At 39.0% G+C, this 16,458-nt stretch overlaps 1 protein-coding gene across 8 annotated transcripts in view; it reads left to right on the forward strand.

Moving 5' to 3' along the window:
- Nucleotides 1–16,458, forward strand: part of dgkb (diacylglycerol kinase, beta) — a 788,800-nt gene that overhangs the window by 332,046 nt on the left and 440,296 nt on the right. For all 8 annotated transcript variants that reach the window (XR_006311661.1, XM_043689831.1, XM_043689832.1 and 5 more), the window contains 2 exons: nt 9,867–9,940; nt 11,598–11,672. Coding sequence is in view for 7 of the 8 variants with exons in the window: in XM_043689831.1 (XP_043545766.1) it covers nt 9,867–9,940; nt 11,598–11,672 (149 nt within the window). In the remaining variant the exon portion in view is untranslated. The remainder of the gene's footprint in view (nt 1–9,866; nt 9,941–11,597; nt 11,673–16,458) is intronic.

Raw genomic sequence — 16,458 nt, forward strand, 5'->3', positions numbered from 1 at the left:
TGATTTCAGCTTGGCTGGCAGCCATTGATCTCCATGAGATTTCAGCTGAGGTAGGTAGGAGAAAAGTCACCTGTCATTTTGAATCCTAATTGCTAGACACTCAAACAAAAAAAGAAATGCACATTTGGTCCTTGGAAAAGTACAGGATTGATTGGGCTGTGATACCATGATACAGTTTTGGCTTTCTCCTTGCACTCCGAATACGTATTCCTAACACAGCGTATCTGTTACAGATGGGCCAAAACCACCTCTAATCTGCAAAATACACCTTTCACATTCTGAGAATCAAAATGGAAGGTCACTGAACCTTAACTGTTTACCTCTAAAAGTAGGATAAAAATCAGGAAGATTGAGGCTGGCTGTGCCTTAGAATGGAGTCATGGCAAATCAGCAGGACCTCATTATTTCATGAAAGTTGGAGTCACATTAATACAATTTTTATGTTTACCTGTATTGTTCTTGTAAAATTCTATGGACAATGAGTTAATAATTAGGAGGCTAACATGTTGCAATTTAAAGCTTCCCTGGCCTGCTTTTATCTCAAGTGCTTCAAAGAGTTATGCAGCATTTACTTGTATTAGGTGTTAGAATATTGTAAAATTTTATGATGCATAGACAAAGTTTTGAACATTTGAAGTGTTTTTTAAAAAGAGCGCAGTTTTGTCTTCCTGGATTCCTTCTGGCAATTCCACTCAGTTGAGAGAACATGGAGAAGGAACAAGTGGAAGAAGCAAGAACAGCTGACATTGTCAGGAAAGTAAATAGAAGGAAATGCATTTATATGGGAATTATTGCCTTTCCAACAAAGTATGTAGGCCCAAGCTAATACATGTAACCTACTTTGGCAAGAATATACTCTAAGACTGTGCTTTCTAGAAAGTTGATCACATATGTGATCTACATTAAACTCTTACAGCTTGTAATGTATGGCCTGTTGCAGTCAATGTTACTGAATATTGCTTCCATGTTATCACAGATTTATTGTAACATTGGTTAATCTCGAGATGCACCAAGGAGCTATCTATTGCAGCTTTTCTGGAGCAAGCTTTGTTCACCTCTTTGTTGATGGAGATTGGAACCAGTGAGAAGGACTCTTGATACACTTGGCCACAAATTATCCTCAGTGCCTTGCCTCAACCACCTTATCAGTGGAATCCTTTATAAATTTAAGAGTTATTCTTGATTAATATGCAATTGGTCTGCTACCATCAGCAACAAGTGCAAAATGCCATGTCAGCTTTTGTGGCAATTGGCATGATACTTCTGCATTGCATTAATTCTTCATCACCCCTCTCTTTGCTTTTATAGAATAATTGTGAAGTTGACTGCTGGTGAGTAAGAGCGCATCAAACTTTTAAGAAACCATACCTCAGTGGTCAAACCAAGCCACAGTCAGTTTTATTAGCCCACAGTTCAATTGCTGTGTGTGGAGAATTCAGTGAACAGACCAATAGTGTTCTCCACAGCTTGGATAAGTCAATCAGCCCCTGAAATGCAACCACAAAGAGTGTCCTGTATTATTGTGCTTTGAAGTATGTGACTTGACTATGTAATATGGAGCTACAAGTTATTGAGGGTTTTTCAGTGTGATGAAGGAGAGAGACAACGATGACAAATTATTCTGAAGCGACAGATGGGTTCCTGTACCTGGAGACCTTCCCACTGAAGTGTACTTTAATTCTTCACTCTTATTTAATAATGTATTCTGATAGTAGCACTGTTCACCTTTTGTCCCATTGCTTCAAACTTCAAGTAAACAGCATATGCCTCAACATAGTTCCCACTGAAGTGTTCACCATCTAACTAAACCTTTCCTAGGCCCCATAACAGCTTCAATAAAAATATATAGTGCTAATATTGTTCAGTTTTATCTCTTCTCAGGTATCGTCCACATTTCCTTCAAATCTACATTCAACACTCATCTATTCAAAACAAAACCAACTCCTGTCACCCTGTCCCACTCTGTCCTTGCAAAATACTGTACTCCTCTATTTTTAAGCTCCCTTTCCTACTGAGTTCTTGAACATACTGTTGTATCAGATCACCATGCTCATCATTCCCTGAATTCCATGTTTGAATCCATCCCATCGGGTTTATAACCCTCTACCGAAACAGATCTTAGCAGTCATAAATGGCATGTTATGTGACTTACAAAGGTAAGCTCTCTGACCTTTTGAACCTTTTTGCAAACTTTGACATTGTTGACCACACCATCATTCTGTAACCCTTCCCCACTGACATCTGGCTAAGTCACTGAAATTAGTTGGTTCCATTATTATCCATTTGGTCAGAGCTGGAGAATGACATGCAGTTGCTTCTCTGTCACGCTCAACACCATTACTTCGGATGACCATCTCTGTTGACATCTCTGCTGACATCTCTGCTATCTTTAAATTGCTACACAGCTTGTGGATTGCTAATTGAACAGAATTCCTCCACTAAATATGTGCAAGTCTTAAACCATTGTCTCTGATCTCTGCTGCAAACCTTACACTATAGCCAGCAATGCTGTCCCTCTCTCTGGGAACTGTGTGAGGCTGAAACATACTGTTTGAATCCTTAGAGTCATATTTGACCCTGAAATGACCTTGTAACCATATGGCTGTGCCATTACCCGCACCAGTCAACCCTACCGCCCTGTGGCCGAACACTTAAACTCCCCCTCCCACTCTACCAAGGACATGCAGGTCATGGGCCTCCTCCATTACCAGTCCCTTACCACATGATGCTTGGAGGAAGAATGTCTCATCTTCCGCCTCGGGACCCTCCAATCCCAGGGCTTTAATTTGGATTTCTTCAGTTTCCTTATTTCCCCTTCCCCCACCTTATCCCCACCCGCAAGGCTCACAGCCTCATTCCTGATGAAGGCCTTTAGCCCGAAACGTTGATTTTTCTGCACCTCAGATGCAGCCTGACTTGCTCTGCTTTTCTAGCACCACACTCTTGACTATAATCTCCAGCATCTGCAGTCCTCACTTTTGCCTCGCATTAGTAAAACACTGTCTCCTGCTATCTCTATTAAACTATCTACTTCTGCCCCACCTCAGTTCATTTGGTATTGAAAACCTAATCTGTGCCTTTTTTTACATCTAGACTTGAATATTGTTACATCTAGCCTTGATTATTTCACTGCAGTTCTGCCATCTTCTCGCCATTGACCCATCTTATACTTGCAGGAAGAGGAGGAAAACATCAGTGTGTTAAGCAAGCTAAAAAGAGAATGAGTGAGCAAGAAGGACATTTAATTATAAGCAATGTGACAGATTTTGAGTGCTTTAGTGGATGGTGCAAGAGATGAGGCACGGAAAATTAAAATTGGAAGGACTCCTAACATGATGCTGATTTACAGTCACATTGGACTGCAGCGTAAGAGAGGTATGAAGGAGAGCCAAACTTTGAGAATCTTGATAAGGTCATTTCAATCCTTCTTTTTCCTTCCTGTTTCCTTCTTTTTCTTAACCAAAACCTCAATTTCTCTAGACATCCAGCATTCTCTACATCTACCAGCCTTGCCTTCTACCCTAACAGGAATATACTCCCTCTGGACTCTCGCTATCTCATTTCTGAAGCTTCCCATTTTCCAGCCATAACTTTACCTGCAGACATCTTCCTCCAATCAACTTTTGAAAGGTCTGGCCTAATACCATCAAAATTAGCCTTCGTCCAATTTAGAACTTCAACTTTTAGATCTGGTCTATTCTTTTCCATCATTATTTTAAAACTGTTAGAATCATGGTCACTGGCCCCCAAAGTGCTTCCCTACTGTCACCTCAAGCACCTGCCCTGCCTTATTTCTCAAGAGTAGGTCAAGTTTTGTACCTTCTCGAGTTGGTACATCCACATACTGAATCAGAAAAAATTCTTGTATGCACTTAACAAATTCCTCTCCATCTAAACCCTTAACATTATGGTGGTCCTGGTCTGTTTTGGCAAATTAAAATCCTCTACCATAACCACCCTATTATTCTTACAGATAACTAAAATCTCCTTACAAATTTGTTTCTCAATTTTCTGCTGACTACTAGGGGATCGATAATACAATCCCAATAAGGTGAACATCCTTTCTTGTTTCTCAGTTCTACCCAAATAATTTCCATGGATTTATTCTCAGGAATATCCTCCCTAATTATGGCAGTGATGTTCTGCCTTATCAAAAACGCCCTCTTCTCTTGCCTCCCTTTCTATGCTTCCTATAGCATTTGTATCCTGGAACATTAAGTTGCCAGTCCTGTCTATCCTTGAGCCATGTATTTGTAACTCCTATGATATTTCTGTCCCATGTAGTTAATGATGTTCTGAGTTCATCTGCCTTCCCTGCTTACCTCTTGCATTGAAGAAATTGCAATTAAATTCATCAGTACTACCTTCTTCTCTGCTTTGCCCCTGCCTGCCCTGACTGTTTGACTTGTTCCTTTTCCCAACTGTACCAGACTCAGATTGATCTCTTTCCTTACTACTTCTCTACCACACCCCCCCCCCCACCTTAGTAGTTTAAATCCTCCCAAGCAGCTCTAGAAAATTTCCCTGCCAGTATATTAGTCCACTTCCAATTCAAGTGCAATCTATCCTTCTTATACAGGTCACTTCTACTCTAGAGGACATTCCAATGATCCAAAAATGTGAACCCTTTTCCCCTGCACCAGCTCCTCAGCCATGCATTCATCTGCTCTATTTTCCTGTTCCTACTCTCACTAGCTTGTAGCACTGGGAGTAATCCAGACATTACTACTCTTGAAGACCTCATTTTTAAATTCCTGCCAAACTTTCTATTTTCCCCCTTCAGAATCTCATCCTTTTTCCTTCCTATTTCAGTAGTTCCGATGTGTACAATGACCTCCTGTTGGTCTCTCCCCATTGAGAACATTCTGCACCCTTTCTGAGATATCCTTGGTCCTGGCATCAGGGAGGCAACACACCATTCTTATTTCTTGCTGCCAGCTGCAGAAACGTCTGTCTGTGCCTCTGACTAGAGCATCCCTTGTCATAATCGATCGTTTGGAACCCAACATATCCCTTGTTACATTAGAGCCTGTCTTGGTACCAGAAACTTGGCTGCTTGTGTCACATTCCCTGAGAGTCCATTGCCCCCTACATATTCTAAAACAGCATATTCTTTGAGATGGGGATGGCCACAGGAGACTCCTGTACCACCTGCCTCCCTCTCCTACTTTTCCTGGAGTTAACCCATCTACCTGACTGTAACTGCAGTTTTTCTCCCTTCCTATAGCTGTCATCCATCACACCCTCTGGCTCCTGTAAATTTCTCTTTGACTCTAACTGCCACTCCAACTGATCCATGTGAACTGATAGGATTCGCAACTAAATACACGTGCTGCAGACATAATCATCAATAACATGGAAACATTCCCTAAACTCCGACATCCCGATAGGAAGAGCACATCACTCTACTAAACACCCCCACCTTTGCACCTTCACAATCCACAGACCCAGAAAATAGCACCATCCTATTGCTCTAAAAAAACACTGCTCCAGGCAAACTTAGTAATTATTTAAAAAATTTAATCAAGAGACCAATCTCAATAAAACATATAATCAAGAAAGAACCCACTCTACTCACTGTTGTAGACTTACAACAAGGTCACACTTAAAAACTATGTCCTTATCTGTTCCTGTGCTGTGAGCTCCCCCACACAGGTTCCTCCAAGATCAACTGTGAACTGTTTGTTAATTTTTGCTTGATCCATTCTGATGAGTAGGGATACTGGAACTCAAACAGTAAAGACAGTAACTGTGCAGATTCACTGCTGTGTCGGTCAACAGTGTAGGTTTCTTTCCCTGACCATGTGGTCACTGCCTTTTTCTGTCTTCCTCCATTTTAAATTGCCAATGTTTTGATCTTTTTCCCCAAAGTTCCAAAACAATGCAGCAGCTTATAAAACAGTAATTGCTGCTCCTGGAATTCGAGGAAATCACCTCCAACACCTAAAAATCCCTCAAAAAAAGAGCAGCTCTTACAGCTACAATTTTTTCCTGTCCTCCATCTTGGATTACATCTTAAGTGCTTTCTGAAAGCTAGAGAACACTGCTGAGAAGTTATGCCATTCAAGCCAAATTGAAGATCACAAATACTTGGACAGTATTTGATGTGAATTATGCAGATAGTTTGCAACATAATGGCTGATCAACATAATAACTTAAATGGCCTACAAAACCTAAGTAATAGTGTCAGAATCTATTTTTAAAATCTCTTAGTTGAGTCTCTGTTGATCACAATACAAGGTTTTATTTGTGGAACTCATCTCTATGTGCATGACCTGTCAAGTGAAACAATTAAAGCAAGTGAACACCAGAGTGGGCATTGCTCATAGTAAGTATATTGCTCCAGGCAGGATTTTGACCGTTCAGATCAAAATAGTCCCTTCACAAAACATTATTCTTTGAAGATGAGACAGATTTTTTTCCTCTCTCAACATGCAGGTAATTAGAACATTAATTATTTCTATTGCTCAATTGCATGGAATATGAGCAGCAAACCTCCTTGCTATAACGAGAGTTGTTTGTTAGATGGACTGAAATTCTGATTCGTTTTCCCTTCTGGCATAACATTCCATGAATGGCTGTAACAGTCATAAGGAATCAATTTACTGTGGAAAATGTCCGTGAATTATCATTTCAATAATCTAAGGCAAGTAAACTTAATCTGATTATGTTCTGATTGTGAACAATTCCATTAACCAAGACAGTCTCCTCTGGACATTAACACTTATCTCTCATTTGTATTTGACAGTTTTTTCTTGCCATGCTTATGGAATTTTCTTGCTTTTCGAAAACATTCTTTGTCGTTTTACAATATAAATGCCGATCTACATTTTTATCTGAAGTACGCATTGTTATAATAAGCAGCAGACCTGAGATCATTTCCCATAATTAAAACAGTGTCCAGATTCTCACATGTTCACTTTTTAACAAAGCAATGGAGAAACTATGGGACCCTCTTGAATTGTGCTTCAGCATGAATCATACAAAATTACAGCAAAGAAGGAGTCCATTCAGCTCATCATGTTTGTGCTAGTCAACAAAGTGCTTTCTAGCCTTATGTAACTTCCCAGTTCTTGGTCCATAGTCTTACAGGATACTGCATTTTCTGGTCGTCCAGTTATAGGGAGCATATTATTCAGCTGTGGAGGATTCAGAAGAGATTTACCAGGATGTTGCTGAGCATGAAAGGGTTGACTTGTCAATAAAGGCTGAATAGGCTGGGACGCTTTTCACTGGAGCACAGAAGATTGAGAGGCGGCCTGGTAGAAGTTTATAAAATAATGAGGGATACAGATAGAGTTAATGGTAGGTGTCTTTTTCAAAGGATGGGAGATTTTCAAGATTAGGGAACACATTTTTAAGGTGAGAGGAGAGAAATTTAAAAAGACAGAAGGGGCAAATCTTTTATACAGAGGGTGTGTGCAATGAACTTCCAGAGGAAGTGGTGGATGTGGATACGGTTATAATGTTTAAAAGACATTTGGATAAGTACATGAATAGGAAAGGTTTGGGGGAATATGGGCCAGGAGCAGGCAAGTGGGGCTAGTTTAGTTTGGGATTATGTTTGACATGGACTGGTTGAACTGAAGGGTCTGTTTCTGTGCTGTATGACTCTATAACTATGACTCTATCCAAGTTTTCTTTAAATGCAATGAGCAATTCTGTCTGTACCACCTTTCAGGCAGTGGCTTCCATGACTCTCATTGCCTCTCTGTCATCCTCCCATCGATTACTTTCAGTCTATCCCCCTGGTTAGTAACTGTCACTATCAGAAGATGAAGAGGGGGACAAGAGGAAAGAAGGAGAAATAAAAATATTCCCAAAACTTTTTCTCAAGGCCATCGAGTGACAAAAGAATGTTCTGTGCTGTTGGCATGCACTGGCAATAATTACAATTCATATTGATTTGTGACTGGTAAAAAAACATAGTGAGCTGATTTCTTCTAACTTAGTGGCTCTTCAATCATCACATTACTTTGAATGTAAAGATTAAAAGAATATTATTGCTGACATAGGTCAAAACTGCTGTTGCCTTTTACCTATTACTTTTGACATGAACTAGCAGAGTAAGGGTGGATCTGTTTTACATTGGTAAATGGCAGAATTTCAGAACATTTTTTAAAAAGCACTATTTGCAAGGTATTTGGCCAGACGTTTTAGCAATAAATTGCAGGCTGTAGTACATGTGATAAGGCTGTCATCTCTTCAACTTTGACTATGCTATTATGACATATGATTAAGTTATAGTTTCCAGCTGTCAGACATTATTTTAGCTCTAGTGCTGAGAATAACTGGACTTTTTTTAACGTTGTTTCTCAGGAAGTGATTTATTTAATTGCAATGAACATATATATCCATTCAGCAGTTCTTAAAAGTACTTTAACTCTTTGGAATAAAGCACTAAAAAGATCTTTTAAGTGCTGCTGAAGCCTGAAATTGATTTGCAAAGCAGACTCATATTTACTTCCCAGTGTAACAGTGGAAAGAAAGAAACAAAAAGGAATAACTGCGGTACCTTGAGATACCATGGCAACAAAAGAGACCTATGCAGTTCATTGATGTCTATTAATCATGGTTAAGCACATTTATCTTAGTTCTTTATAGCTAACCAGCATAATGATCAGGATTATTATTTATAATTAGAGGAAGTAATAGATCATACATAACCTTTGGATGAGTCTCATTAATTTACCTGATTCCATCGGGATTTCAGACTGAGGTAGTTAGGTACTTCATCTCTGTCATTCTGTGTTCCATTGGCACATAGTTAATGCTCTGAAAAGGACAGCAGCACAATCATGGAAAGAAAAATACGACAAAATCCCAAGGGGAGCTGTGACTATTTTTGACCAAAGTGGTAAGAAAATGTAGGGCATTACTTTGAAATTTGGGGTGCTGAGTTTCTGCAGTTCGTTGCGGTTATTTATAAAGAACTGGTTGATTCATTGCATTCAATGTTACGATTGTGTAGGTGTTAACATTAAGTAAGAGTGTGGTGCCAAATGCCACTCTGCCAATTATGATAACGACACTTAATGATCAGAGATTTACTTTCAATTACATATGCTACTTAATTAACTGTAAAAGTTGGTATGTCAATGGAAAATCTGGTGGAAAAGAATTGCTTTTAAAACAACTCATGAGGAGTATAGGGAACTCCTGTTCAGAGATATCATAATACGTTGTAGGTGCATGCTTATAGTTTCTTAGTATAAGTTGCAGAATTGGCTTCCATCCACCTGGTGTGTTTTTTGACATTTAAAAAAATGCACTATTTTCCACAATCTGTTTTTAATAAGTGTGTTTTGGGTGCTAAACTAGTTTGAATACTTCATTGGCCTTGCTGTTGTGAAAAATACAAACGAATGGAAAGAAATGACTAAATGCTTGCAGCCCAGCATTGATGTTCCACCAGACTGAATGGCGCTGATTTTACCAGTTGTTGCAAAAGAGATAGACACGATCCCTGAGTCACCTTAATGCCTGGTCTTAATGCTCCTCAATTGTAGAGGACACAAAACTGGCAGGATCCTGTGCAGAACCAGGCAATAGTTTGAGCCACTGGGAAATATCATCCAGGTGTTGAGAGACTGCTGTTCTGCGCCCCCCCCCAAAAAAAAAGCTGATAAAGGATTCTTCATGCATGGCTTTGGGGAGGTTTCAATCCAAGACTAGATGCCTCTCTGGGCAAAAGGACTATTTCAGAAGAAGGATTTATGTTGCAGTATCACCTCCTTCTGACCTTTTTCAATGTAGCATTGTTGAAATTTAAGCATTTATGGAAATACAATGAGATACAAATTTGGATAAAAAACTTGACACTCTGAACTTGAATGAAAATCTCACAATTTGTTACCTTTTCACAGATCACACCGATTCCAGGCACGCATCCACTTCTGGTGTTTGTGAACCCGAAAAGTGGTGGAAAGCAGGGAGAAAGGTGAGCTTGTGTTTTCTTTTTCAATTTGACCTTAAAAAAAACTGAAAAAGTTTGATAAAAGTGCAACTGTAATCCCAAATGTTCTGCAGAAATGTTAACTTTCCCTAATTATTGATTCAATACTGTAATTGGGATTTTATTCTGTACTAGAAACTGATGTCTATGTATAACATCAGAGAGAAGCATTACCCAAACACAAGGGATCATCCTGTCATATCAAATGGCAATGAATAAAACCCCGAGGCACTTGAAACTTCATTGACTTTATATTGCCGGAGGCAAGTGGACTGATGCAGAAAAAGACAGGCATCTGGTTGAAATGTGATCCCATCATTTATCAAAGGCTCCTAGCTACCTTGAGAGAGAGAAAATCTCTGTCCTGAGGAGCCAGAGGAAGGCACTAAAGATGAGGAATCTCCAAGCCAAGAATTCATGCCCCGAGATCTTGCAAAGCAACCAATGCTTCTGTGGCAACCGCTAAGCGAAGGCAATGGTGAAAAGTTAACCCCAGTGCCACAGTCCAAATCAAATTTTTAAGTAAATCAGGCTTCCCAAGGTTTATTGGCCTGTTTGTGAAAATACATAATCAAATTGTTCAGTGAAGAATCTGGGCCACCTAACCTCTCTCCTCTCCACTAGCCACATTGCACCTCTTCCACCCTCCCCCCCACCCCCCAACACAAAGTTTGGAGGTGTCTATTAGTGAACACAGAAATAAGAGCAACATTGTGGTCTTTGTTGCCAGGGTATAACTGCTGACAGTAAGACTTGATGAAAGTTGCACTATGTGTACTTTGTACACAGAGGTGGTTGTAACTAAATGACACACACTGTTTATTGGTTTATGTGGTTCTGCATAAGTCTGTATTTATGCTAACGTCTTGAGTTTCTGCTTATAACATTGGATATTGGTTAGCATTTTATTTTAAGAAGCTAACTATTCAGAAGTATCTTAAAATAAGGCAATTTAAAAAAAAAAGTCCATTATAACTCAAACATAGTTTTGTTTTAAAATATATTACTAATAGATTTTCATTAAACAGTAATTTTGTTTTTTATTCAAAATCTTCCCTATCTCTGACACATGCCAGTTGCTCCTAAAACAGTTCTCCTCAGCAAACATTTCTAAAAATATTTACTAACAAAATCAGAAAGATACATTTGTGAAATTGCATTTCTGTACTTCTCTTTAGTTGTTTTGAAATACTAAATGTTGTGCAATTAAAATTGTGCGTCATTAATTGTGCAGTGAAAATAAAGTGTGGAAAACAAATGACCTGGTACAAGTGTCGTGTCTAGTTAATATCCTCTACAAGTGCCTCCATTTATCCTCCCCTGTGACTTGTGCACTGTTTCAACTCATATTGCTGTGAGAACACTGCCTGGGGACATTAATTAGGTGTGACACCAGTACAGGCTTGACCCTAGCACATTCCTGGAAAAGACCTTCATTATAAATCATCATTAAAACTAAAATGATTACAGTAACAATACAGATCACTTCTGTATTAAGTGATGAATCCACATGCATTACATAAAGACTCCTTTTTGCTTTGTCAAATTCAACTTCCTTTTTGAAAAAAAAATCTGCAACGGTGATCTAACATAAAACAGACTGCTTAAAGAAATGGATAGTATATTTATACTCTTTTCACAGAATCTTCAGAAAATTCCAGTTTCTTCTGAATCCACGCCAGGTTTACAACCTTGCCAGTAGTGGACCAATGCCAGGGTAAGTGCAGCACCAACGCAGGAGCTAGAAATATCATCCAGAAGTTGGAAATGCAAAACATTATATGTTTTATAAATATTCATTTTGAACAAAAAAACGTTTTACAGTATAAATTAGAAGCTAGTTCCTAATCATCTATGACATGGTGGCTCAATGGCGAGCACCAGGGGCCTGGGTTCAATTCCACCCTCTGGTGACTGTGTTTGTGGAGTTTTTACATTCTCCCTGTGTTTGCGTACATTTTCTCCGGGTGCCCTGGTTACCTCCCACAATCCAAAGATGTGCCGGTTAGGTGGATTGGCTATGCTAAACTACCATAGTGTCTAGGGATGTGCAAGCTAGGGGGATGAGCTATGGAGAATGCAGGGTTACAGGGATAGAGTAGGGGTTTGGGTATGGGTGGGATGCTTTCTGGAAGGATTGTCTGGACTTGATGGGCCAAATGGCCTGTTTGAACACTGTTCGGATTTTATGATTCTATGATTTACATATCAGCTATAAAAAAAACTTTTGAGTTTATGAAATTTCACCTTCGCCTTTAAAACTTAATATCTAGTTTGTTTTAGATAGACTTAAAATAAAAGTTCTCAGGCAGGAATATTTGTTAATGACATGATACCCACAATTCTTTTCCAAAGGCTAAATTGTTCAGTGGATTACAGATCTAACTTAAATTATATGTAATAAAATTTTTAACTTAAATAAAAGTAATAAGATCGCAAAATTTTTAAAATATTTTCAATAAATAACTATGTATAACAACATATTTTGGTTATGCATGCTGTTAGTTAATAAGATCATTCAACTGATAATTCAGTTTTGTCTCTGAAAGACAGTGAAGTCATTTAAATCTGCGTAGAAACTTTTTATATCTTAGGAGTTGATGGGTTTCATTACTGTTGAAGACAAATAGTGAAGAACCGTCTTGTATGAATAATGCACTGTGTTTGCTTGTTATGATACCCTGTGTTCCCAGCAGGGTGGGATGTACTAGCTGATAAATCTTACCCTTACAGAAACATTACAAGATTGCAGTCAGCCTGAGGCAAGATTACCAGACACATCTGTTTCCTAATTCACAAACAACAGTATAATATCTTAAACGTCTGCCTTTCCATTCAACCATAGAGAGTCCTTCCTGTAAAGCATAAACAAAACAAGAGTGAACAAATGTACTTCTTTTGAACCTTCTACTCTTGGGGGGAAAGGCTTGGTTGTCTACCAGAATTCTATGAGAAAAGACAAGCCCAACCAGTTATGTTTATTTGTAGCACCCTCCATTAATAAAAGTTTACATAGAGGTGGATCACAGAAAATTAGTTGAAGAAAACTTGGGATTTGAGGACATTTTTTCATAGTAGTGGGAGACTTAAAAAGGGATATGGTTTATAAAAAAGGTATTATAACAGTGTAGTGGTAATGTCACTTGATTAGTCATCCAGAACTCCAGGCCAATGTTCTGAGGACAAAAGAAAATTGCTGGAAAACATCTTCAGAAGGGTCACTAGACTCAAAACGTTAACTCTGCTTTTTCTCATCAATACTGATAGACTTGCTGAGTCTTCCAAGAATTTCTGCCTTTGCATCTGATTTCCAGTATCTGCAATTCTCTGTTCTATTTTATTCAATGGTCTGGGGACATATGTTCAAAACCCACCATGGCAGATGCTGAAATTAGATTTCAGTTAAATCTTGAATGAAGAGCTGGTCTAGTTTCTATGAAACCACGGTCAATTGTCAAAAATTCCAGCTGGTTCACTAATGTCTTGTAGTCAAGAAAGATTGTCATCCTTACTTACATGGTATGCCAGATCCATAGAAATGTGGTTGACTCATAACTGCCCGTTGGGTAATTAAGAGCAGGCAATAAATGCTGACCTAGCTAATAATGCCCACATTTCATAAGTAAAATTATTTTAACAAGCCAACATAGTGAAATGGAAGATAGTGGGAATGATGTTAATGCCAATGAAATGTCAGGGGCAGATGGTTCCATGCTCTCATTGGAGATGGCCATTGCCTGGCTGAATGTTACTTACCAATTGTCAGCCTAAGCTTGAATGTGTCCAGGTCTTACTACATTTGGACATAGAGCTTTATTATCTGAGGAGGCACAAAGGATGCTGAACTTTGTGCAGTCATTGGCGAATATCCCCACTTTCTGACCGAATGATGGATGGGAAGTCATTGAAGCAGCTGAGATGGTTGTGCCAAAGATACTGAACTATGGAAACCCTGCAAAGATGTACTGCCCCTCTGATGTTTGACCTCCAACAACTTGTGTTTGGTATGGAGAAAATGAGATCAGAGTTGAGAGTGTTGGGCTGGAAAAGCACAGCCAGTCAGGCAGCATCTGAGGAGCAGGAGAATCAACATTTTGGGCATAAGTCCTTCATCACGAGTGAATTGTGTTAGGTATGACTGGTTCACCCAAGATTCACATTATCATCAGTTTGTCAGCTTTCCTTGATGCTAAACTAGCTTAAATGCTGCCATGATGTTAAGGGCAGTCTCTTTCACCTCAACTTTTGAGTTCTACTCTTTTGTCTATGATTGGATTACTGTATAGATGTAATCAGGTGAAGAGCTGAGTGTTCCTGGCAGAACACAAACTGAGCACTGGTGAACTAGTGATTGCTGATCACTTTGATGATCAAGAGGAGACTAATGGGTTGATTATTGGTTGGGTTGCGTCAGTCCTTTTCTTGTGCACAGGACATGCAATTTTCCACATTCTTGGATAATTGCAGGTGTTTTAATTGTACTAGAACAGCATTTCTAGGGACATGGCTGGTTGTGGAAGCACACTTTTTTTAACAATGGATACAGGATAGGCTTTGCACTAATCACACAGAACACTCAGGCTGCACACCATCAAGTTCATCATGAGCCATGTAGCTTGCAGAGGAACTGCGCTATTGTAATTACATCAAAGACTACTCATCCTTTAATAGCTCCTAAACTGCCAATCAGATATTAGCTTGGACCTTCTTCATTGAGATGAATATTTAATTAAGCTTTTGAAATTTAGGTCAAATATTCATAATGACCTCAGCTATAATAATAGCCCTTGGAAATGACAGCAAAGAACTCTGTTGAAACTCCAGAAACTTCAGTACTTCCACAACTAGCCATGCCCCAAGACACACTGTTCTAGTACAATTAATACACTTGCAATTATCCAAGAATGTGGAAAATTGCATGTCCTGTGCACAAGATAAGGACTGATCCAACCCAACCAATAATCAACCCATTAGTCTGCTCTTGAAGTTGCTAGCCTTCTTTGCTAGCCTGCTTTTATTGTGTTGTTAATACGAGCAGGGTGGCAGAGCATGTTTTTTTTAAATTCACATTGACAACCCAATCCTGACCTTTTGACCTTTTACAATGTCTAAAAGATTGGAGATTTTAAAAAAAACTTGTTTTATCTGCCTTTCACAAGCATTTATAGCTACTTCATCAATCTAAGACTTTCACACTGGGAGTTGTGGTCTCTTCGAACTCAATACTAGATTCAAGTGGTCTTGCACAGTTTGGATTTCCTTCCTGTATGATCCACTTGTCCTTTATTCCTCCGAACAAAAACACTATCTGTCAAAAAGTAGGGTAGTATTTCTGGATTGGGTGGGGGAGTGGGGGTGGGAAGGGGTGCACACATTTTTGGAGGGTCTTCCCAGTCAACTTTTTTCTTTGGAAAACTGGTTGCCGTGTGTGCACCTTGTATTGTGTGGAATATTTCAGGGTCTGCCTAAAGCAGGGAGGACATGAGGACAGAATGTTTGTGCCTACAGAACCCACTACAGATGAATTAATGGGATGACGGGAATAAAAGTAGCCCTCGTAGCTCAGTTCGCTCTGATCTCAAACACCCACCCCTTCAAAGAGATGCATTAAAAAGTGCTTCTTACCAAATAAAATGTCTCTAATTCTCTTTTATTCCTAAACAAAATAGTATCTCAAAGTGTCACCAACATTAGGTTTAGCCAAGAGATTTATTCCATTGATCTTCTTGACTATCTCCCTGTTACTATCTCGGTATGACACTTTCTTTCCCCTGCAAACTTCTCTCAAAGTGAGAGTTATACCTTGTGAGTTTGCATAAATCACTAACAATTACAGTAAGAAAAGGAAGCATATTTATTCTGCCTGAACTGGATTCATTCAAAGTTTCAAAAGTGAGCCAGATCACAGAAAAACATCTTTCCAAAAATAGAAAGCTAATAATTCAGCCGTCAGTGTTATTAGCTATTCTCACAAAGAGCTTTCCAGCTTCTTTATGGTTCTGTTGCACCTGTTACTTCTCATCAAGTGACAAAATCACATCCTGTATAAAACAGAGAGAACCAGGTGAATATTGGAGGCTTGCGTTACTCGCTCACAATTCTGTGGTCCTTGTATTTGAACATGACAATACCAACGCAATCGATTGAGGGCAAGGGCAGTGAGGAAAAAGAAGATAAAATTTTGTGCAAGCTGACATTTGTATATGTGCATTAATATTTTTTACAGATGTGTGAAATAACTGTCTAAGTTTTCAACAGTATTCGCTCCACTGTATCAAAATGGAAGTGACCATTTATTCCCAAGTTGCACCACTGAAAGCATTCTTAAAGTCACAGCTATAGGCAACAGTAATGAGTGACAAATCTCGGGAGTAGGTTTATCATATTGGTACTAAAAGTCTTTAACTTAGCTTTATAGTGTTCCAAAGTAATGGCTGGAAACATTACCTTGCTAACATATAATGGGAGCAGGTAGGAGCCCTGGATCCAGGAGCACAAGGGTT

Source organism: Chiloscyllium plagiosum, chromosome 5 (genome assembly GCF_004010195.1).
Source record: "Chiloscyllium plagiosum isolate BGI_BamShark_2017 chromosome 5, ASM401019v2, whole genome shotgun sequence".
Classification (NCBI taxonomy): Eukaryota; Metazoa; Chordata; class Chondrichthyes; order Orectolobiformes; family Hemiscylliidae; genus Chiloscyllium; species Chiloscyllium plagiosum.